Here is a 20,974-nt window from a genome sequence, read left to right as displayed (position 1 = left end):
TAACATCTACCCAAGAGCCTTGAAGGCATACAGCCATGCAACAAGACATTGCCACCATTCGCTTGGTCAGCGACGCACGTATTTGTCTCTGGCGGGATCGAAAATCGCAGAATCGTGGGACCCAGAACTCTGTCCTGCAAGTCAGACGACACATTAGCCTTGGGATATCGAGCAGAAATAGAGCAATACATTCTTACCTCCGCCACCACCCCCTTCTCCAGCCCGCCGATTGCGATTATTGCGGATATCCCGAGATCGAAAGACGCTGTATAGCAGCCACAGAGTCACCCAATTTGGAGCATGCTCGCCGGTTGTTGCGCCTCGATCGAACAGTGTGCGTTGAATGGTGCCTGGTTTTGCTTGTTGCCATGTGTCGATGATTGCTTGCCGACGACGATCTTGACGGATGTGATGCCAAAAGTAAGGAGGCTGTGTTGAATGATCATTACGCTTTTCGTCTATCAGGCTGCTTTGGTCGGAGTTGAGTCTGCTGTATATGGCGATTGCTTCCTCCTAATCCTTCGGTGAGCGTGGGTCCATTGCCTCTTTTCGTTCCTGAACGTACTCGCATGGCCCGATAGTAGCCTTCGTGGCGAGGATCGGTGGTACTCAATCCCAGAGCCTTCATGAAATCATCCTTTGGTGCCCTCGGTCCTACAGGTTGTGTTTGAGGCATGGAGGCGGTGAAGGTCAGAAAGTCAATGAAACAGCCCGAAATGTATGTGCAAGATGGTACGAGGGCGCGAGCACAGCGAGTGAGTGTCACAGACTTGACAGTGTGCTTTTGCCTTGAGCGCCTGATATATATCGCAAGGGAGCCTCGACTCTGGCCGTGAGAGATGAGAAGCAAACATGACTTTCGATCCACATGCGTTGGGTGTTAGCAAAGAAGACGATTACCTGCACAAGGCTTGCACCTCGATTGGGCATCATTGATCAAGACAATTTTCAAATCCGGGCCTTTTGCACGTCAAGGAGAAGTAGACGGGATTCGCCCGCGAAACGGCTTCGTCGAGCCTGAAGTCAAATATGTGCGGTGCATTGCACGCAACCACAGGCTTAGCGAGTTTGACTCATGCACGCAACCGACGAGCAAGGGCACCTCGTGGCCGACCAATGTGTGGGACGGCATCGATGCCAAACCGGACGACGATTATGATCCCGCATATTCCCCTAGGCGTCGCCTTGTTGCATAGCGGAGCAAGCGTGCCGGCCAGATTGGAAATCCCGAATCGTCCTAGATACCTGGAGTTAACACTTTATGTCGGCGGAAAAAGCCGTGGAAAGGCAAGATTTTCCGGAGTCTGCTTGCTACAACCAGTACGGGACCAGCTGGAACGCAGGCCTGTAGCGGGATGTGTTCTCAATAAAGAGACAGTTGCATGCTTTGGCCTAGGAACGGATCACCCACGTTGTTTCGGTTTCCAAGACACATTTTGATTGTCGTCGACTGTTCTTGCGTTTAGCAACCAACTTGCCAGGGTATCAGTGCGGGTCGCCATGGGATGGTTGGATGGTTGGATGGGTCCTTCCAAGGCTAACATGACAGGCTGTTGTGCGACGAAGGGGTTCAAAGCCTCAAGTGAGCTGCTCTGGCCGCTCTGTAATCTCGAAACCTGCAAGTCGAATGATCTGGTCAATATTGTCATTGCGCAAACCGAGGAGGTCGCCGGGCTGGATGTTTGCTACTTGGAAAGGCCGACTCCTATACGCGGAGAAAGAGACAAACAACACGAGATATCGATCTGGTTGGCCCTTGCAGCGGGCCATGAACAAGCAATCATCCAGGTTCAACCATTCCAACCAGTCACCCTTGCATTGGTTCAAACATACGCATTGAAGACCACACAAACCAGGATTTTTCTTCTTCTTTTCATCGCCGATGATTGTCTGCACCTCATGCCTAGGGTGTCAGCTGACCCGTCACGCAGCTGGGGATGTTTTTCAAGGATGGACTGTGTCTCTGGAAGTTTCCTTTCCTCTGCCTAGAGTTGGACTGGCCACCTGGGTGTGCCACTTCAACCTGCGGATGGAAAAGAAAACCTGGAGGTCGAAGCTAAACCAATTTCAAAGAAAAGAATTGTCCGGTGTTCCATTTTGTCTTGTTGCACAGTGGAAGGCTGCTTCTTTCCTTCCTGCTGTGTGACCTGTCAAATGTTGTCCGGCTGTGCAAGTCGAGATGAGCTGAGTGGACGTCAGAGCGGCAGCGTCAAGAGACGGACAGTGCGCTACCGCCACCCGTGAGCTCGTCCTACTACGAAGTATATTTTGCTCGGAAGAGACCGTCAACAGAAAACGTCACCGGTCTGGCCAGGGAATGGCTTGCATTGGGGTATACAATTGAGACATAGGGGAAATGCTCCTTGAAGATTATATGGAACCATATGTGTTCCCGTCTGCCCAGGGCGGCTGGATATAGCACCTGGTATGCTGAGGGAGAGGGAGGATGCATAGGACTGAGACGGGTGGGATGCAGCTTGGACAAGAGTCCTTCGATCAGCCACATTGGGGAAACAGTGGCAGAGGTTTTATAGTATAGAGAGGTCAGTCAATAGAAGACCTACTTTTGTAACCTTCATCAGCAGAGCGTTGAGGAGGCTCGCTCAACAAGTCCGAGCCAACATGGGGTGTGTCTCTCGAAGCAATGCAAAGGAAGCAAAGCAAGGCTACCTGCAGTACTGTATGTATCCTGCCTGTTGCAGCGTTGCTTATGGTTGTGAGAGGGCAAAAATACCCTGTCGCAATTGACTGTCGCGTGTCTAGTATCTTTTGTTTCGACTCAAAAAAGACACCGACATCGCAGTCGATACTAGGATAGCAACTTGAGATGATACACAAAGTGTTGGTATGTACATTATTGAAGCGAGTCGCGTCGTGTAGAGGTTTGGTTGCTCATCAGGGCTGCCTTCAAGTATCAGAGAGGTAGGTGAGTATGGGGAAGCAAATGACATCAATCCTTTATGGGACCTAGATATACATTACTACTTCATTACTTATAGAGTTATACGGCGAGTCCTCTGACTGTCAGCCTCTCAACCAACACTCCAGTTCATCTTCCGCAAAAGCGCCGGAGCCATGTCTGATGGCAATAACAACAGACTGTTCGTTCACCGACGATAACCCGCTCCCGACAGAATCACCTTGTTCCATTGTTACCACTCACCACCAGTGACAAACAATGCCACCACCGCCTCCTCCATCCACGATCCCCGTCCTCCTCCTCAAAACCCGGTCACAACCGCACGACGCTTATGAAGAGTATTTCTCCACAACACCCCTCAATGCCGCTGCGACGCTGACAACCGCGGAGGAAGGCGTTGGGGTTGGGGAGGAAGAGTGGGATCGAAACGGCACGGCTGGACGTCCAGTCTCTTTCTCATTCGAGCCGCAGTTCGTGCCAGTCCTAGAACACCGACCGAACAGAGAGAGTTTGGATGTCTTGAAGCAGGCTCTGGAAGAGGGCTCGCTGGGCCAGAAGTACGGTGGGATGATCTTTACGAGTCAGAGGGCCGTCGAGGCGTGGGCGGAGGTGGTCAAGAGTACGGAGCGGCAGGAACGGTCGTCGCAACAGAATATATTGGGTGAGGATAGTTCTGGAGAGAAACAGAGACAAACACAAACACAAGAGGATAGGTTGCAAGACACAAACAGAAGCAGAATTACAGAGACGAGGACAGGTGTTGAACTTGGAACTGGGATCGGTATGGTCTGTCCCCCTGCTAGCAGCCCGTTGGTGTTGCGAAAGAAACCCTCGCATCTTTCATTGATGTGCGATATGTGTGTGAGAGAGAGAGAAAGAAAGGGGAGAGAGAGAGTATCATGGCTAACCGAGGAATTCGTTTTACAGGTATGACCTTGAATGGAATTGAAGTCGACAACACAACGGCATCACACACACATGGCTACGAAAGGGCGGCCCAACGCGCACGGAAAGCAGAGTATATCGACGACGACGACGACAACGATGATCACAACAACTCCTCCTTCCCACTATATTCAGTCGGCCCAGCGACATCACGGGCATTGAACACGTTGATCAACGAATCTACCCGCCTCACCACGGAGTCATCACCATTTGCGCGTCTCCGACCTTCAGTGGTGGGCGAACATACCGGCAACGGCGCCAATCTTGCAGACTACATCCTGTCGCATTACAACGAATTAGACCAGCGGAGCATCCCCACGACCCCGACCATGACCACAGATCCCGGACGAGAGTCACCATCACCTTTGCCGAAAAAAGGACTCTTGTTCCTCGTAGGCGAGCAGCGAAGAGACATCATTCCCAAAACATTGATGGATGTCGACGGCAAACTCGACCCCCAGCAACGGATTGCCGTGGACGAGGTCGAAGTGTACCGTACGGGCGTGATGACTTCGTTTCAGGACGATTTCAGTACGCGCATCACTTCGTCGCGGCGCGAAGGACGCCATCTCGTCGTCGTCGTCGTGTTTAGTCCGCAGGGCTGCGAGGCCATGCTTCACGCCCTGGGGTTCATTGATGGTGCAAACCGGTTGACAGAGTCGGCTGTGAGTCGGTGGGACAAGAACGTGTCGGCAGTCACTTCGACTTCGACTTCAATTTCGACTTCGGCTGCTACTGATTATGTTCTTGACCAGCACCACAGTCAGACATTTGTGGTTGTCACAATTGGACCGACGACCAGAGATCACTTGAGGGACAAATTCGGCTTTGAGGCCGACGTGTGTGCCGCGAAACCAAGTCCACAGGGCGTGGGCGAGGGAGTCGAGGCATTCTTACGCGGTAAAGGGTTGATTTGAAAGGTTTGAACAAGCCAACTACCTAGGTATTCAAGAATGTCTAGGGATATTATCAATGAATCCGAATCCGATTCAGCGACAGTCATACCTAAGACTGCAAAGAGACTTCCGAGTTGCTTTACTTAGTGCCAGACATGTAGTCTGACCATGATATAATCGACGTCCAATATGAAGTCCCTTGTCCATACAGAACAGGAATCAATCTTGAATATTCTCTGTCTCCGTGCCTCTCGAGACTCAGACTCAGATCTTTCTCCAAGCAACCTCAATGCAATGGCAGGGATCAAGACGTATCGTATCGTATCTGCTTGTTGCTTGTTGATAGTAGTAGTATCAGTAGTCATTCCTCAAAGAATAGCCTTCTCACTGGCCCTCCATGTCCCTTCCGGCGTCTTGACCACTTTCCCATCCCGCCTCAGCTTCTCCAGCACCATCAACAACCCATGTTCGGCCGGCTGGTACAGATTCTCCGGGTAATGTCTGTAGATGACCTTGACCATGTCGATACTTGTCCATTCCTTTCCGGCTGGAGTACTCTGATCTCTTTTACGTTCACCATCACCCTCACTTTCGTTTTCGCTGTTGCTGTCCCCATCACCATATCGAGTAATAGAGTCATGGGCCGAAGCCTTCCCTGTCCCTGTCCCTTTCCCCTTTTCCGGCTTACCAGTCGTCCCGAATCGCAAAACATTCAGCGCTTCTTCCTCCCGCATGCGTCGATGGGCGATATACTCGTCGATCTTGGCCACTGCGTCTTCCACCACCGCGCCGTGGCCCGGGTATGCGCGTTTTTTGGTTTTGGTTGTTTTATCCGTGTTTTCGGATGCATCATTCCCACCGTTCGGGCCGCTCACGGCTTCTTGTGCAGCAATACTCTCCACAACACGTCGTTTCATCAACGCCAAACTATCCAGATAGACACCCAGGTCTTCAAACACCGCAGTGCCGTGACCTAGGACGTTATCTGCCGTGAAGATGGCCCCGATTTCCTGCGGGTCCGAGGACCGAGTGACGAGGAATGACATGTGGTCTTTAGCATGGCCCGGGGTTTGGATTGCTTGGATTTCGATATCGATTTCATTATCAACATCAATATCAATATCAGTGTTAGTATCAAGTTTCTGGTCCGTGTCGCTGCTCAACGCGCGGAACCGATGACCGTCTGTGATGTCAAGCACGCGGTCAGGATCGATCAGGCCGTCGGGGTTCAGGGTTGGCTGGTTCTTGTATACTTTGAGATTGGGTTCCTGTTTGGATGAATTGGTGGTGGTTGTCTCTTGAGACTGCATTAGAGTTTCGAGGTCTTTGACTCCGCCGAGATGGTCATGGTGCCAGTGTGTCAGGAGACATGTGGAGACGGTTGCAGGGGGTGATTGTGTGCGTAGGACGTCGTGTAGGGTGTCGATCCAGGCGGTTTCGCCTTGGGCTGTGTCAATGAGGAGACGGCGGGGGCCACGGCCGAGAAGGTAGGTGTTTGTGCCTTGGAGGGTGAACTGGAAGATTAGAGAAGGATCAGTATTCAAGTCTCCTGTCTCTGTGAAGGGAACACAATAGTCTCATATGCTGTAGACTGCGGTGGGCGACTCAGTATGTCAATGAAGGGAAGAAAAGGAGGGATTTGGTGTGGGATAGAATGGTTTGGAAATTGTCCCTCGTTCAACCTTCATCCTTCAGCCTTGAGGATTGTAGGACCCTTTCGCACGGATGGCTCTCCATTCTTGCGTTGCTTGACTGTCCCAGGTGCGAGCGGTACGGAGTAAACAACGATCAGTCTCAGGAGAATACTCGACCCGTTCTCTTCTCTCTTTTTTGTTTCCGGAAATATGATAGTAACGAGACCGCAACCGCAACGAGACCAAGCAAGCGACAAATCCAAGTAGAGGTCTAACATAACGTACCTTGCTAGGATTCCCGCCCAAGATCCGTATGATATTGGTGCTCACCTGTTCCCAAGGGGGAAGTTGCGGCAAACTTTGAGCCATCCTCTTTTGTTTCCGTATCTCGTTCTTCAAGCCCGAGCTGAGGCTGTTCAGCAGGCAGAGGGTAAGGCGCATATACCGAATTCCCCAATGCCAGTCACTCACTGGTCGGGCGATGGTGACAGACACCCCGACTTGAGTTGATAGACGCTCCACGAATAGCCAGCTTGCGTATTCGACAAGTGATGAGAGAATCGAATCGAATCGACTCGATGAGAGTATGTATTGAACAACAGACAGAGAAGAGAGAAGAGAGAAGAGAGCACACCAGGCTGTGCGATGACAGGATGAGCTGCTAGCTGGCCTGGATCCCCTCCCAGGAGTGAATATATCGTCCGTCCTTGAACACCGATCCTCTCGTAGGATCACCTCGACAGCGTTGACTGTCTTCGAAAGCTGTAATCTCTCACTCTCTCTCAGGGAAAGAAGGTAGGTGGTCACTCGAGTCCTCCCCCACACCCGAATATAGTCCCCCAAGAATGTTATCGGCCCTAAGACTGCGCTCACTCTCGAAGATTTACTCCTGCGTCCGTTAGCTGTGATGAAAAGATACAGCGCATTTCACAATTCGGTAGATCGGTGTCGCAATCGTGTGTCTCCAAGGGACAAGCATGATATCAAGATGCCCGCGTCACAGTATGTCCTGATTAAAGTGATATACCGAGGTCCAGAAGGCTCCGGGTAACCTTCTCCTTCTCCAACCTCCATCCTCGATTCCTCTATTCACCGTCCGAGGTTGGGATCGGTTGCCAGCTCCAGTCATCGAGCATTCGAAGGAAGAAACAATATCGTTGATAACACAGGCTCGTAGGTGGAACAGAACCGCGCATATACGTACGTAAATAGGTATTAAGAAACAAACAGAGCGCATGTGGTATTCTCACGAAAAAAGTACCTATGTAACATCATGTCCTCAATCCACCACCATCCCCCAACCCGTGACGAGCTTGATTTCTGGTCTCGAATCGTGCCATCCCCATACCTCTCTTCGGAAGGTCTTGAGCTTCCGGCATGGTAGGATCGATCCCGGTGTGGTATCACACTGTATACACAAATTACACGCTCCCCCGCTAGAACGTGCCAAATCCCATCCTTTGACTTAGTGTGCGTGCGCCTTGGCCATCGTGTTCAGCGCACTGCCATTCTTGAACCATTCGAGTTGTCCCTCGTTGAACGTGTGCGTCAATTGGCATTCCCAAGGCTTCCCTTCCTTAGGATGCACAACCATGGTGATCGGCTTGCCAGGCTCCAGTTGAGTGCAGAGAAGGTCGACTCGGTCATCCGGGTTAATCTTGTCATAATCCTCAGGGTTGGCAAAAGTCAGTGGCAACATTCCTTGCTTCTTCAAGTTGGTCTCGTGGATACGGGCAAAGCTTCGGGTAATGATGGCAAGACCACCAAGATGTCGGGGTTCGAGAGCAGCGTGTTCTCGGGATGAACCTTCACCGTAGTTCCAGTCACCGACGACAACCCATTTGATGCCGTTCTTCTTGTATTCACGGGCAGTGTTGGGGACAGAGTCATATTTGCCAGTCACTTGGTTCTTGACCTTGTTTGCCTCGCCGTTCTCAGCATTGATGGCGCCGATCAGCATGTTGTTGGAGATGTTGTCAAGATGACCACGGTATTTGAGCCAGGGACCAGCCATGGAGATATGATCAGTGGTCGTCTTGCCCTTGGTCTTAATCAGAATAGGAAGGTTCATCTGGTCCTTTCCATCCCAAGGGTCAAAAGGCTTCAGCACTTGAAGACGATCGGACGTGGGAGACACCTTGACCTCCACCTCTGAACGGACTTCCGGTGGTGCTTGGTAGGTGTCACGGCCGGGGTCGTAACCAGACTTGGGCAGACCATCGCCAGTTGGTGGCTTGAGCTTGAAGTCGTTGCCGTCCTTGTCCTTCAAGGTATCAGTGAGCGGGTTGAATTTGAGATCTCCGGCAATGGTCAAGGCCACCACCAAGTCGGGGGACGTGACGAAGGAGTGGGTGGCGGGGTTTGCGTCGTTTCGGCCGGTGAAGTTACGGTTGTAGGAGGAAAGGATCGAGTTGGGCTCGCCCTTCTTGACGTCTTTTCGATCCCATTGACCGATACATGGACCGCATGCGTTGGCCAGGATAATGCCTCCGAATTCCTCAAGCGTCTTCAGTTGACCATCGCGTTCAATCGTAGCACGGATTTGTTCAGAGCCAGGAGTGACGGTGAAGAGGGACTTGGCCTTCACGCCATGCTCCATAGCATCCTGAGCAATCGAAGCGGCGCGGGACATGTCCTCATAGGATGAATTTGTGCAAGAACCGATGAGCCCAACTTTCAACTCCTCGGGCCACTTGTTCTCCTTTACCGCATCTTTGAACTTCGAGATTGGTGTAGCCAAATCCGGGGTGAATGGTCCGTTGATGTGAGGTTCCAGTTCGCTCAAATTGAGTTCAATCAGTTGGTCGTACTCGGCTCCCTCGTCCTCACGGAGTTCATGAGCGTAGGAACGCGCAAAGTCACCAATATGCTTGCGCTTGGTAGCCGCCAGGTAGTCATACATGCGATCGTTGAATGGGAATAGGGAGGTCGTCGCACCAATCTCAGCACCTACGACAATTAGCTTGGTAACAGACAAACGGGGAGATCACTCAGACCCATGTTGCATATGGTGCCCATGCCAGTGCAGGAAATCGAGTTGACTCCAGGACCATGATACTCGACGATAGCCCCAGTGCCGCCCTTCACTGTAAGTATACCAGCGACCTTGAGAATGATATCTAGTGGACGCCATTAGCATTGAGGACGAAGATAGGAAGATTTCTCTTACCCTTGGGAGCAGTCCAGCCGGACATTTCACCAGTCAACTTGACACCAATGTACTTGGGTGCCTTCAATTCCCATGGCAGATTCGCCATGACATCAACGGCATCAGCACCGCCGACACCAATAGCTGCCATACCGAGACCACCGGCATTCGGGGTGTGGGAGTCGGTTCCAATCATCAAACCACCAGGGAAGGCATAGTTCTCCAGAATAATTTGATGGATGATACCGGAGCCGGGCCTCCAGAAGCCAATGTTGTACTTTGCGCAAGCGCTAGACAGGAAGTCATACACTTCTTTGTTGATGTCCTTTGCTCGTTCCAAATCCTTGTCTCCGCCAATCTGTGCCTCAATCAAGTGATCACAGTGAACGGTGGTCGGGGTAGCAACGGACGGCATGCCAGCCGACATGAACTGAAGAATAGCCATCTGGGCAGTAGCATCTTGACATGCCACTCTGTCAGGTCGAAGCTTGAGATAGGAGACTCCTCGTTCGATATCTTGGTTGTGCGGGTCATCCAGATGTGAATACAGGATCTTTTCACCATATGTGAGAGGCCGATTCAGTCGGCTTCGAACGATTGCCAGGTTCTCGGACATCTTCCTGTTAAAGGGTCAGAATGTCGGTCGGTTGCAGGACTCGGCGATGAAACATACTTGTAGTTGATGTAGTGGCCGGTTTCCCAGTTCGTCATCTCGACCTGTATCCGGATGTTAGGAAATTATGTCAGAGAGATATTCAGATGTATCACTTATTTTTGCTCAAAGGGTCATCTGAGACAGTAGCATATCCCATTCTCGACATCCGCAGGTTCTGTATAAACCGTTAGCTTGTTGTTGGCGGTCGGCTGAAGAGCGGACGGAAGACGGAAGAGGGACTGACGGTTCCTACGTTTGAGCCCTGGTGAAAGACAACAAGTTAGTCAAAGATCTTGGTTTCAGCAGCAAAGCAGTGCCGGTTGTTGAGGCCGTGCAGCCTCTTACTGCACGGTAGTCCCGAGCACGCTGAAGGTAGACTGCAAGGAAACTTACCAGGCGCGAGGCCAGGCGGCCCAGAGGCCGTGTGGACATCATTGTTGCGACGATGCTTGAGCTCTAGCAGACAATGCAGCAAGAACAATCAAGCTCGGCGAAAGTGCAAAAATGCCAGCAGTAGAGTGGAGAGTGGGAGGAAATGGCGACAGAAAGGTGTGATGTCGGTCTGCGTGGAGGAATGGATGGTCGGAGGGAGGGAGGAAGCTCTTTCTGGAGAGGGTGCGGCTTCGATGAGGAGCACGATAAGCCTTGGAAGACGTCAACCTGTGAATGGCCACGAATAACTAAGGTGCGTACTGGTACAATAACTGTGCCGGGTAAGGTACCTCGTAGGTACGGTAGTAGTAACCTCTGGCTGGCTACTCTTCCACGTCGCTCTATTCCCTATCGTCGCCTGCGCACACACAGATTTACAGTCGGTATACAATAACGACAGTCGTACCGTGCAAATGCAGTGCAGGTTTCGGATCTGGGGGTCGCAAAAGATTTATACAAGTACCTACAAACACACACAGCTCGGATCTCCACCACGCCCCGAGCTGCTGTCGGCATGTCGCCCCCAAGCATGCCAGGTGCCAGGCTGCTAGCTGTGTTTCTACCACGCTACCTAGGCAATGCGAGCCCAAGTTCCCACTCCCAGGCCCCAAAGCCGAGCAAATGCCTCATTTTTTCTTTCTGGCCTGCAGACCTCCTCGTCCAGCCAATCAGCGCAGACACAATTACTCCCTCCATTCAACTCCTCATCGATTGATGGAATAACCTACGATCTTCCATCTACAATGTAGCGTAGCTGATGCGCGCAACAGATGTGAGTTGATGCAATAATCCCCTTGCCTCATGCACCCTGTCAGGGATGTTCTCCAAGCAGTGACGCAAACAACATGGCAGCAATCAGTGCAATCCTACCCCTTAAGGTAGGTATCTGCTCGCATACCAAGTACGTACAGAGTATACACATGGTAAATGCCTTCGTGAGGGCACCTCCCCTCGCGTGCTTTGTATCTCCCGCCGTCCGAGTGGCAGCTCTGAATTAAATGCGTGTCTGACCTGGCCACATTGTGGCTGCAGCCTGCAAAATCCACCCGCAAACCACGGTCAGACTCAAAGATTGCCTCCACAACCCGGCAAATTCGCCCTCGGTGATTTGAGCTCGTATTATTATTCTGAGCCATGATTCTCATTGGACGTGTACGGCACTCCGGAGCGTGCGAATGGGGTGCGAATGCCGGTTGCAGCCGTGCCATGGCAAGCAGACCTGAAGTCACCCCCGAGATTTCGGCCCACCGCGCTGCACCGCAAAACATCAGGTCCCACTAAACCCAAAGCCTTGCAGACACAATCCGCATTTTCCCTGACCTTTTTCGCCAGATAAGATTCCAGTCCCGAGATACTCATCTGCGCTCAAGGACATTCCTCGGATTTCCATCATGGGCAGCATCAGACGTAGCAAGACGAAACGTCGCACCCGGTTGGTTCATTTGTCTACAAAAACAAGCACACGATATACTGACACCGCTCGCAGTGACCTTGATCAAGTCAAGGCTGATCTAAAATCCCCCCGGCATCTCTCCCAACACAAAAGTTCCAAAGCCGCTGAAGATTTGCCCGGACTGGGCGCATTCTATTGCATCGAATGTGCAAAGTATTTCTCAGACAGTCATAATCTCAACGAGCATCGGAGAGGCAAGATACACAAGAGACGGTAGATCAATTCATTTCGTTCGTTGGGAATGAATTTCTGACATGTGCACTAGTGTCCGGATGCTTAAGGAAGAGGCACATTCTCAAAAACTCGCAGAGGCAGCTGTGGGCTTGGGCACAGATAACGGCCTTCGAGAGCGAAACACCGAAGCCATGGAAGACGTATGAACCATCTCTTGTTCAATATAACACCAGAAGGCCTCGTGCCGGAGTGCAACAGACCAACCACACTGTCTGTATATGCTCGATTACAGACGCGACAGACGGATCGCCGCAAAAGAAGCACAAGAGTCTGTACTCTATGGGAGTGATCATGGAAGTCCGTGGTTGAGATCGGTCGCGCACTTTGCCAACCCTCCATTGAACATCATTGCGGATTACGCAGCAAGGCCATGATGGTTTCATACACATACCACTGTCTCATGTCAGCCACCAGTCGCCGTCGAGGAGTTATATCACCCACCTGGACAGCGTTCACGATGAATGCTCGGACACTACACACGCCTAACCCGCGGTAGAAGCCACGGAGGCCAGCGCTTTGCCAGATCTCACGCGCCACACCCACGGATGTCTGATCATAACGAGCAGCTATTGCTGCGCCTGGAAGTAACCTCTGGCTTTCGAGGTACACCGAAGGTTGCGTCTGGAGTCGGGTCTTGACGACGTCCAAGGGATAGATGGACACCCAAGTGACGACTCCCGCAATCCCTCCGCTGATCAACACATCGGCGGCAGAAGGCGAAGAGAAAGGGTCTGGCTGTCTCGATAGAAAGAGTCTCTTGCTTAGCTCGTATGACCAGAAATACCAGCCATAGCCAAATGCATCGCGAAGACTCGTTATGGTGCCTCCATAATAAAGCCCTCGGATTCCGCCCCTTCTCCAGATGTCCTTGAACACAGCATATGAGGAACCCTGCCCATCAACGACAAGCTGAGTCCTGCACTTGATAAGTTCAGAGGGTGCCGACACAACAAACGTAGCAAATCCTCCAACTGCTCCAGCTATCCATATTTTTCCAAGGTCCACTCCGGCCAGTTTTGTATAGTCGAAGATACTGGGATCCAAAAGCTTCAAGGACCTGTTGAAAGACATGAAAAGAATGGAATTCAATGCACCATAGCCGAGGATGGGAGCGGCTGCACCTCTAAACAATGCTGTGAATTTGTGACCTCGAGTGCTTGGTTCTGGAGCACCAGATGACGGAACACCAGCATTGCTTGTCTGAGCTCGAACTTTCACAACATCTAGGCGGTTCCCAATCAGAATCCCTATGGCGCCAGAGAGATAGCTGGCCCAGAAGTCCGCAGACATCCTGGAGTCGAAAGAGTCTCCCCTGCCCGCAACACAACAGAAGTCCGTCAATCTTGTTATCTCATTTTGCAGGCCGCCCGTCTGCCAGCACCAAGTCGAAAGGATGCTGGTGATGCCCTTTCCGAAGTAAGGGTCTGCGCCGCTGAAACACCAATCAACTATGAATGATTTGGATTGAGGGTCTGGAGAAGGGTCATTCAATTACACTCGCGTCGTTGATGTGGGCGCGAGAAAACGCCGCTCGGGGAAACATCACTAACACGTGACCTCGCGTATTGCCGACGCGTCCTTCAAGCGCGTCCGTGTCGCTCTTCAGGGCTTGCCTCAACAAGGCTTGTTGATTGAAAGTCGCTCTGTTCCACAACTCTTCAGGCCCATACAAGGCTTAGACAGCCTTTGCTTTCTTCTTCCCTCTGCACAACCATCATCATGTATGTTGACGTAGAATAGGGAATGATCCGTACTAACGTCTCATTCAGGATACGTAGCAAGATCCTTGCGCTGGAGCAAGACAAGGAAAACATACCTCCTACGAAAGCTGCACGCTTGACTGCCAATTCTCCAGCAGCACTCGACCGTCTCACCAAACCGTTCAAATGTCCTGGATCAGCTAATGCTCGCAAGTCCAATGGCGAGCCAACCCGAAAGCGAAGAAAGGTGAACTATGCCGAGGCCGCTGGAGGCCAGGATGATAAGAGTGGGGGATACAGTCTCGATGGCGATGGCGAGGGCGTATCGCTTAAGGATCGATTCCCGAAGTTCAAAGTCAAGGATACGGAGACCACTTTTCGAGCAAGATTCTCCATACCTCTGATCAACAAGAATGCATGCGACCCTTCACGGCCAGCCCCTACCTTGGGTATGCGACGAGGCGCAACATTTGTCAACAAACCGTTACACGACCCCAGTGGAGAGTTCTCAATTGTTCTCTACGATCCTACAATCGATGAGAAGCCTGAAGGCCAGCCCGCAGATGCAAACAAAGAAGAAAAACCAAAAATTGATACACCACTCATGCACAAAAGTCTGGCCGAGATACTGGGAATCAAGAAGCAAGTTGAAGGCGAGAGACCGAAAGTGCCGGTTGTGATTGATCCACGACTGGCCAAAGTGCTACGACCTCATCAAGTCGAAGGAGTGAAATTCTTGTACAGATGTACAACCGGCCTAGTCGATGAGAAGGCCAAAGGATGCATTATGGCTGACGAGATGGGATTGGGAAAGACTCTGCAATGCATTACCCTCATGTGGACCTTACTCAAACAGTCTCCTGAAGCGGGCAAGTCCACCATCCAAAAATGTGTCATTGCGTGTCCGGCGAGTTTGGTGAAGAACTGGGCGAATGAGCTTGTCAAATGGCTGGGTGAGGGTGCCATTACCCCTTTTGCCATCGACGGGAAAGCCACGAAAGAAGAGCTCACCATGCAGCTCAAGCAATGGGCGATGGCCAGTGGGAGGTCGGTAGCTCGTCCGGTCTTGATTGTGTCGTATGAGTCCTTGAGGTTGAACATTGATGAACTCAAGGATGTCAAGATCGGTCTTATGTTATGCGACGAGGGCCATCGATTGAAGAATGCCGAAAGTGGGACGTACATGGCATTGACTGGCCTGAACGTTGATCGCAGAGTCATTCTCTCTGGCACCCCCATACAGAATGACCTGAGCGAGTACTACGCTTTACTCGACTTTGCAAACCCGGGTTACTTGGGTACAAAAGCCGATTTTCGCAAGCACTTTGAGCTGCCCATCCTTCGAGGTCGTGACGCTGCCGGTTCCGACCTTGACAAGGAAAAGGGCGAAAAGGCCAATGCTGAATTGGGATTTCTTGTCAAAAAGTTCATCATTCGAAGAACCAACGACATCTTGTCCAAGTACCTGCCGGTCAAATACGAGCACGTTGTGTTTTGCAACCTGGCTCCGTTCCAGAAGGATCTATACAACCATTTCCTTCAGAGCCCTGACATCAAAAGCCTCCTGAGAGGCAAAGGTAGCCAACCGCTGAAAGCGATTGGTATCTTGAAGAAACTGTGTAACCATCCCGATCTCGTCGATCTTGACAAAGATCTTCCCGGGAGCGAGAAGTTTTGGCCTGATGATTATGTCCCGAGAGAAGCCAGGGGTCGAGATCGGGATGTGAGGTCCTGGTATTCTGGGAAGTTTGCCGTGCTTGAACGCATGCTTGCACGCATACGACAAGACACAAATGATAAGATTGTGCTCATTAGCAATTACACTCAAACTCTGGACGTCTTTGAACGACTATGTCGGTCACGCAGTTACGGCTGTCTCCGGCTGGACGGTACCATGAATGTCAACAAGCGTCAGAAATTGGTGGATAAATTCAATGACCCCAATGGCGAGGAGTTTGTGTTCTTACTGAGCAGCAAAGCGGGCGGCTGTGGTATCAACCTGATTGGTGCCAATCGCCTTGTTCTCTTCGACCCAGATTGGAATCCAGCTGCTGACCAACAGGCCCTTGCTCGTGTATGGCGGGATGGCCAAAAGAAAGATTGTTTCGTTTACCGCTTCATGGGTACTGGAACGATTGAAGAGAAGATATTCCAGCGCCAGTCACATAAACAGGCGCTCTCTTCAACTGTGGTCGACTCGGCCGAGGATGTGGAGCGACACTTCACTCTCGACTCCCTGCGTGAATTGTTTCAGTTCAAGCCAGACACAACAAGTGACACTCATGACACATTCAAATGCAAACGATGTAAACCGGATGGGACACAACAAATCAAAGCCCCAGCGATGCTGTATGGTGACACGAGTTCATGGAACCACTTTGTCAACAATGGAGAGAAGGGACCATTGGGGAAGATCCAAGATCTTCTTCTACGACAAGAAGCATCGGAAGATGCTGTCAGCGCGGTCTTTCAATATATCAGCCACTAAATGATGGCAAGACGAGCAAGGGCATGCGTTAGAATGAACGTGTGGGGTCCACATCAACGGACGCATCAGCTTGATAAGGGTGCGAGAGAAGGGGAGGGGGGTTTGTGAGAGAAAGCACCGTGATTGATTTTCTCTGAGACGGTACCAAGTTGGGTTGGAACGAACATCGGGATAGAAATGGCCACACTACCCGGTCGCTGGTCCGAGACGACGGTACACGTCAGGCTGGCATCTCAATGAGAAGAGCTGCAGTTCGTGTCTATAATAAATTCTCACAGATTGCTGTAATATATGATTGCGTGATGAATGGACAGCAGATAACCACGTGGATATGTTCGTTGTCGTCGAGCTCTGGCCAATGGCGTCACCCGCCGATGTTAAAGCGGCGTATAACACTTCCCAAAGTGGTCGTTGACGTGGTTAGAAACGACTTCATCCTTGGACGAGAGTTTGGCTCGACACGCGATTGTTGTCCTTCTATAGGAAGCTACTCAAAAGGTCATCTTCCTTCTGCATTCATTGCTCTCCCGACTCCATCTGTAGAGTTCGTCCCGACTTTCATGAGCGTTTGGAAGCATGCAAACGTCTGACCAGCGCAAGCGAGACTGACAGCTGCGTCTGTGCCCTTTCACCAATGATGGTCCTGCGAACTCGTTGGAATCAATCAAGACCTCGCCGTCATGGACCCTTCAGTACAGCGATTGCTTACGGACAAGCTCTACGACAAGCGGAAGCAAGGTGCCCTTGAGTACGCTCAAATGTCCGTCAGATAGTTGGCAGGCCCTACTGACCAAACTGCTTTAGGCTCGAGCGTATGATCAGGGAAGCCCTCGCCGCCAAAGATCACGAGAAGATTCGCAAAAGTATCGACCAGTTATGCCATGATTACGCTTATGCTGTCCATCTGCCACATGCCCGTAATGGAGGGTTGATCGGACTGGCCGCGGCGGCTATTGCGCTGGGTTCGGTAAGCCATGTTTGTATGTCCAATACAGCGAGGCTGAAGGTCTGACAAAGCCTTTCCTATAGGACGAAGTCGCCCGCTACTTGCAAGAAATTGTTCCACCAGTTCTGGCATGCTTTACAGATCAGGACGCTCGAGTGCGATACTATGCCTGCGAAGCCATGTACAACATTGCCAAAGTGGCAAAGGGCGAGATTCTAGTCTTCTTCAACGACATCTTTGACGCATTATGCAAGGTACGACATTGATGTGTAAAGGAGAGTTAGGTGCTGACGGGAGATATCTCCAGCTTGCTGCCGACTCCGAACTGTCTGTCAAAAATGGCGCCGAGCTCCTGGACCGTCTCATCAAAGACATTGTTGCCGAATCAGCATCTTCTTATGTCTCGGTGTTGAACTACACCGATGAGAATGGTGAGCCTACTGGCTCTGACAGGGACAGTGCCGACTATCCCACCACCTTCTCCCTTGAAAAGTTCATTCCTCTACTGGAAGAACGTATTCATGTTCTTAACCCGTTCACCCGGACTTTCCTGGTTTCATGGCTTACTCTTCTTGACACCATTCCGGACCTGGAACTCGTACACTATCTTCCATCGTTCCTGGAGGGACTGTTCAAATTTCTTGGGGATCCAAACCGTGATGTCTATGTGGCAACGCAAGGTCTGCTAGAACGCTTCCTCAGCGAGATCAAGCAGATTGCCAAGATCAAGAGGGGGATCGCCGAGAGCCGCAGGAGCCGAGCCAGTCGCCCCAAACCTGCTTCTGATAGCCAAGCGGGCAGTGGTACAGCCCGCGGAAGTGATGGTAACAGTGTTTTGGCCGACAATGCCATCGAGGATTCGGAGTCGAGCACTGCCCAAGAAGACTCGGCGGAACTGGAAGAGAATGGCGGTGATTGGATACCGGGTCAGGACGTCCAAGTCGACTACGCCAAGATCCTCGACATCCTGCTCAAATTTGTGGATGTCTCGTCCAGTAAAGAGTCCGCGCCTAACCTGCGATTGGAAGGATTGTCGAAGCAAAAGGAGGAGGAGATTGGAATCGTGGCGCTTCGGTGGATCGACAGCTTCTTCGAAATCAGCCCCGAGGATATCCTCCAGTTCGTTCCAAGGCTCCTGTCTTGCGTGTTGCCAGCGCTTTCGGCGCAGTCCGAGCAAGTCCGCACGACTGCCAGTAAGGTCAATCGATCGCTGATGGATTACATTGTCTCGTTTCAGGACGAAGTTGCTACAGAGGAGGCCAGTGCACGGGCACCCAGCAGCCTTTCAGTCTCGTCCGCACGGGATGCTGAAGGTGCAGATAGAAGGCAGTCGGAAGTGACTTCGAAAGGCGTACCGGGTCAATCGTCAGGTCAGGATGAAGCCGCTGCTGGTTCTTCCGCTGAACAGGAGTCATCCTTCGCAGACACGACCGCCCATTCTCCTGCGGAATCATCCGAGAAGCCAGTGGCTGATCTGGACTATGCGGCTGCAGTCAATGCGTTGACTTTGCAGTTTCTGAACGAACACGAGGAGACGAGGGTGGCGGCGTTGAGCTGGTTGATCATGCTTCACAGGAAAGCGCCCAAAAAGGTGCTCGCTTTCCACGACGGGACGTTCCCTGCTCTGCTGAAGACTCTGTCCGACCCGGCCGAAGCGGTCGTGACACGAGACTTGCAGCTTCTGTCGCAGATCTCCAAGAACAGCGAAGACGGATATTTCACCTCGTTCATGGTGGCTCTACTGCAGCTGTTTTCGACAGACAGGAAACTCCTCGAAATCAGAGGCAACCTGATTATTCGTCAATTGTGTCTGAATCTGCAGCCGGAGCGGATCTACCGGACACTGGCCGACTGTATCGAGAAAGACGAGGATATCGAGTTTGCCAGTATCATGGTGCAAAACTTGAACAACAACCTGATCACGGCACCAGAGCTGGCCGAGTTGAGAAAGAGACTGCGAAGTCCCGACAGCAAGGACGGCCAGATGTTCTTCGTGGCCCTGTTTCGTGCTTGGTGTCACAACGCCGTCGCCACGTTCTCGTTGTGTCTACTAGCGCAAGCCTACGAACAAGCCTACAACCTGTTGCAGATATTTGCGGATCTGGAAATGACGGTCGACATGCTCATCCAGATCGACAAGCTGGTGCAACTTCTCGAAAGTCCAGTCTTTACATGTGAGTGCCTGCTACCATTATATATCTTCCAATGCGGCGTGAGGGAAACACGAAATATCAACAGACTAACAATGCAAACAGACCTTCGACTCCAACTGCTCGAACCCGACCGCTACCCATACCTGTATAAATGCTTGTATGGGCTGTTGATGCTTCTGCCCCAGTCGTCAGCGTTTGGCGCGTTGAAGAACCGGCTCAACAGCGTCTCGGCAATAGGATTGCTCCACACCCCAGCGTCGATGCCCACAACGACACGATCGTCGTAAGTGAAGTGAACCCCTGCACTCCATATCTATCTATTGATCTCCAAACAACATACTTACCATTTCTTTGCTTTGCTACTAGGGTCGTATCGGGCATGACATCGTCGAACATACCATCAGCATCCACGTCTTCCGTGACAGGTCGACTCAACCGCAGCCGCGACGCCGGCAACGAGATCAAATGGCCCGAACTGCTCGAGAAGTTCAAACAGACTCAGGAAAAGGCACGGCGGCGCAACCAACGTCTCCTCCGCGGCGCGGATCTGGACGGCGGGTTCCCTGGAGGGAGCGGCAGCGCGGGAGCCAGACATCTGCTCGACGACGGTGGCGTCGACGGTCGATCCAGCCGCGCCAGTCTTCGTGACGACGTCGAAGGGAAAGGAATGGTCACGTCCAGAGGTGGCACAAGCGGCTTAAGGCCGTTGAGCATGGTCGCTTCGTCTTCCGGCGTCGGGTCGGGGTTCGGCAAGGCTGGAGGTTCAGGTGGTGGTGGTGGGTTGACGGTCCCGACGGGAGACAGGGCTGGGTCGCATAAGCGCGGACACAGTCTGGCTGGGGGATTTGGCAAGTTTGCTAGTGGCATTGCTCGAGCCGGCAGCAATCGAGATCGAGACCGGCCGAAGAAATGAATGGGAAGGGAAGGGAGCTTTCTGACACAAAAGGACAAGGGGTATGACTATTCTTTGGCAGTGCCGTTGAGGACGAGAGGACGGGGTGGTGGCTCTCGGATCGGGGGGGCGAGGGTGTTCTTACTAGAACTCGGTCAAGAGGTTTGTTTTCAGGGTGTCGGTCCAGAGTTGGTCGTCGACTTGTGTTGATAGCACTCGTGGCTCCAGATGCATAGGTCCGGTATCTTCAGGTAGAGTTCAGCGGCAGCGTGTATTGGTACTGCTGTTGATACTATGACCCAGAAAAAAACAAGGAACATGGCAGCATGAGCATACGATCTCATAGGCACTACTAAGTATGGGTTTGATGTGAGAGTGCTACATCTATGCTCTATGCTCTATGCTCTATGCTCTATGCTCTATGCTCTATGCTCTATGCTCTATGCTCTATGCTCTATGCTCTATGCTCTATGCTCTA

General features: G+C 51.8%; 8 protein-coding genes across 8 annotated transcripts; 4 read left to right on the top strand and 4 right to left on the bottom strand.

Annotated features, from left to right (window-relative positions):
* Positions 1–66: 66 nt before the first annotated feature.
* On the bottom strand, positions 67–676 carry A1O1_03045 (uncharacterized protein; the record flags this gene model as incomplete). Its single annotated transcript, XM_007723953.1, has 3 exons — positions 67–129; positions 190–513; positions 566–676. The coding sequence occupies 3 exons, from the start codon at positions 674–676 to the stop codon at positions 67–69; spliced, it is 498 nt and encodes a 165-aa protein (XP_007722143.1).
* Positions 677–3,178: 2,502 nt separating this feature from the next.
* Positions 3,179–4,782, top strand: A1O1_03044 (uncharacterized protein; the record flags this gene model as incomplete). The annotated part of the gene is made up of 2 exons (XM_007723952.1): positions 3,179–3,701; positions 3,848–4,782. The coding sequence occupies 2 exons, from the start codon at positions 3,179–3,181 to the stop codon at positions 4,780–4,782; spliced, it is 1,458 nt and encodes a 485-aa protein (XP_007722142.1).
* Positions 4,783–5,129: 347 nt separating this feature from the next.
* A1O1_03043 (uncharacterized protein) lies at positions 5,130–6,071 on the bottom strand (the record flags this gene model as incomplete). The annotated part of the gene is made up of 1 exon (XM_007723951.1): positions 5,130–6,071. One exon carries the CDS (start codon positions 6,069–6,071, stop codon positions 5,130–5,132), a length of 942 nt encoding a protein of 313 aa, XP_007722141.1.
* A 1,789-nt stretch (positions 6,072–7,860) lies between these two features.
* Positions 7,861–10,159, bottom strand: A1O1_03042 (aconitate hydratase, mitochondrial; the record flags this gene model as incomplete). Its single annotated transcript, XM_007723950.1, has 3 exons — positions 7,861–9,344; positions 9,392–9,514; positions 9,565–10,159. 3 exons carry the CDS (start codon positions 10,157–10,159, stop codon positions 7,861–7,863), a joined length of 2,202 nt encoding a protein of 733 aa, XP_007722140.1.
* A 1,862-nt stretch (positions 10,160–12,021) lies between these two features.
* A1O1_03041 (uncharacterized protein) lies at positions 12,022–12,463 on the top strand (the record flags this gene model as incomplete). The annotated part of the gene is made up of 2 exons (XM_007723949.1): positions 12,022–12,296; positions 12,349–12,463. 2 exons carry the CDS (start codon positions 12,022–12,024, stop codon positions 12,461–12,463), a joined length of 390 nt encoding a protein of 129 aa, XP_007722139.1.
* A 199-nt stretch (positions 12,464–12,662) lies between these two features.
* A1O1_03040 (uncharacterized protein) lies at positions 12,663–13,607 on the bottom strand (the record flags this gene model as incomplete). Its single annotated transcript, XM_007723948.1, has 2 exons — positions 12,663–12,710; positions 12,759–13,607. 2 exons carry the CDS (start codon positions 13,605–13,607, stop codon positions 12,663–12,665), a joined length of 897 nt encoding a protein of 298 aa, XP_007722138.1.
* Positions 13,608–14,060: 453 nt separating this feature from the next.
* A1O1_03039 (DNA repair protein rhp54) lies at positions 14,061–16,505 on the top strand (the record flags this gene model as incomplete). Its single annotated transcript, XM_007723947.1, has 1 exon — positions 14,061–16,505. One exon carries the CDS (start codon positions 14,061–14,063, stop codon positions 16,503–16,505), a length of 2,445 nt encoding a protein of 814 aa, XP_007722137.1.
* A 680-nt stretch (positions 16,506–17,185) lies between these two features.
* Positions 17,186–20,517, top strand: A1O1_03038 (DNA repair and recombination protein RAD54 and RAD54-like protein; the record flags this gene model as incomplete). Its single annotated transcript, XM_007723946.1, has 7 exons — positions 17,186–17,253; positions 17,310–17,472; positions 17,535–17,705; positions 17,759–18,436; positions 18,491–19,625; positions 19,707–19,887; positions 19,971–20,517. 7 exons carry the CDS (start codon positions 17,186–17,188, stop codon positions 20,515–20,517), a joined length of 2,943 nt encoding a protein of 980 aa, XP_007722136.1.
* Between the last annotated feature and the right edge of the window lie 457 nt (positions 20,518–20,974).

The sequence above is a fragment of the Capronia coronata genome (genome assembly GCF_000585585.1).
Source record: "Capronia coronata CBS 617.96 chromosome Unknown acBCG-supercont1.2, whole genome shotgun sequence".
Classification (NCBI taxonomy): domain Eukaryota; kingdom Fungi; phylum Ascomycota; class Eurotiomycetes; order Chaetothyriales; family Herpotrichiellaceae; genus Capronia; species Capronia coronata.
This window is presented reverse-complemented; position numbering and strand designations above follow the sequence as displayed.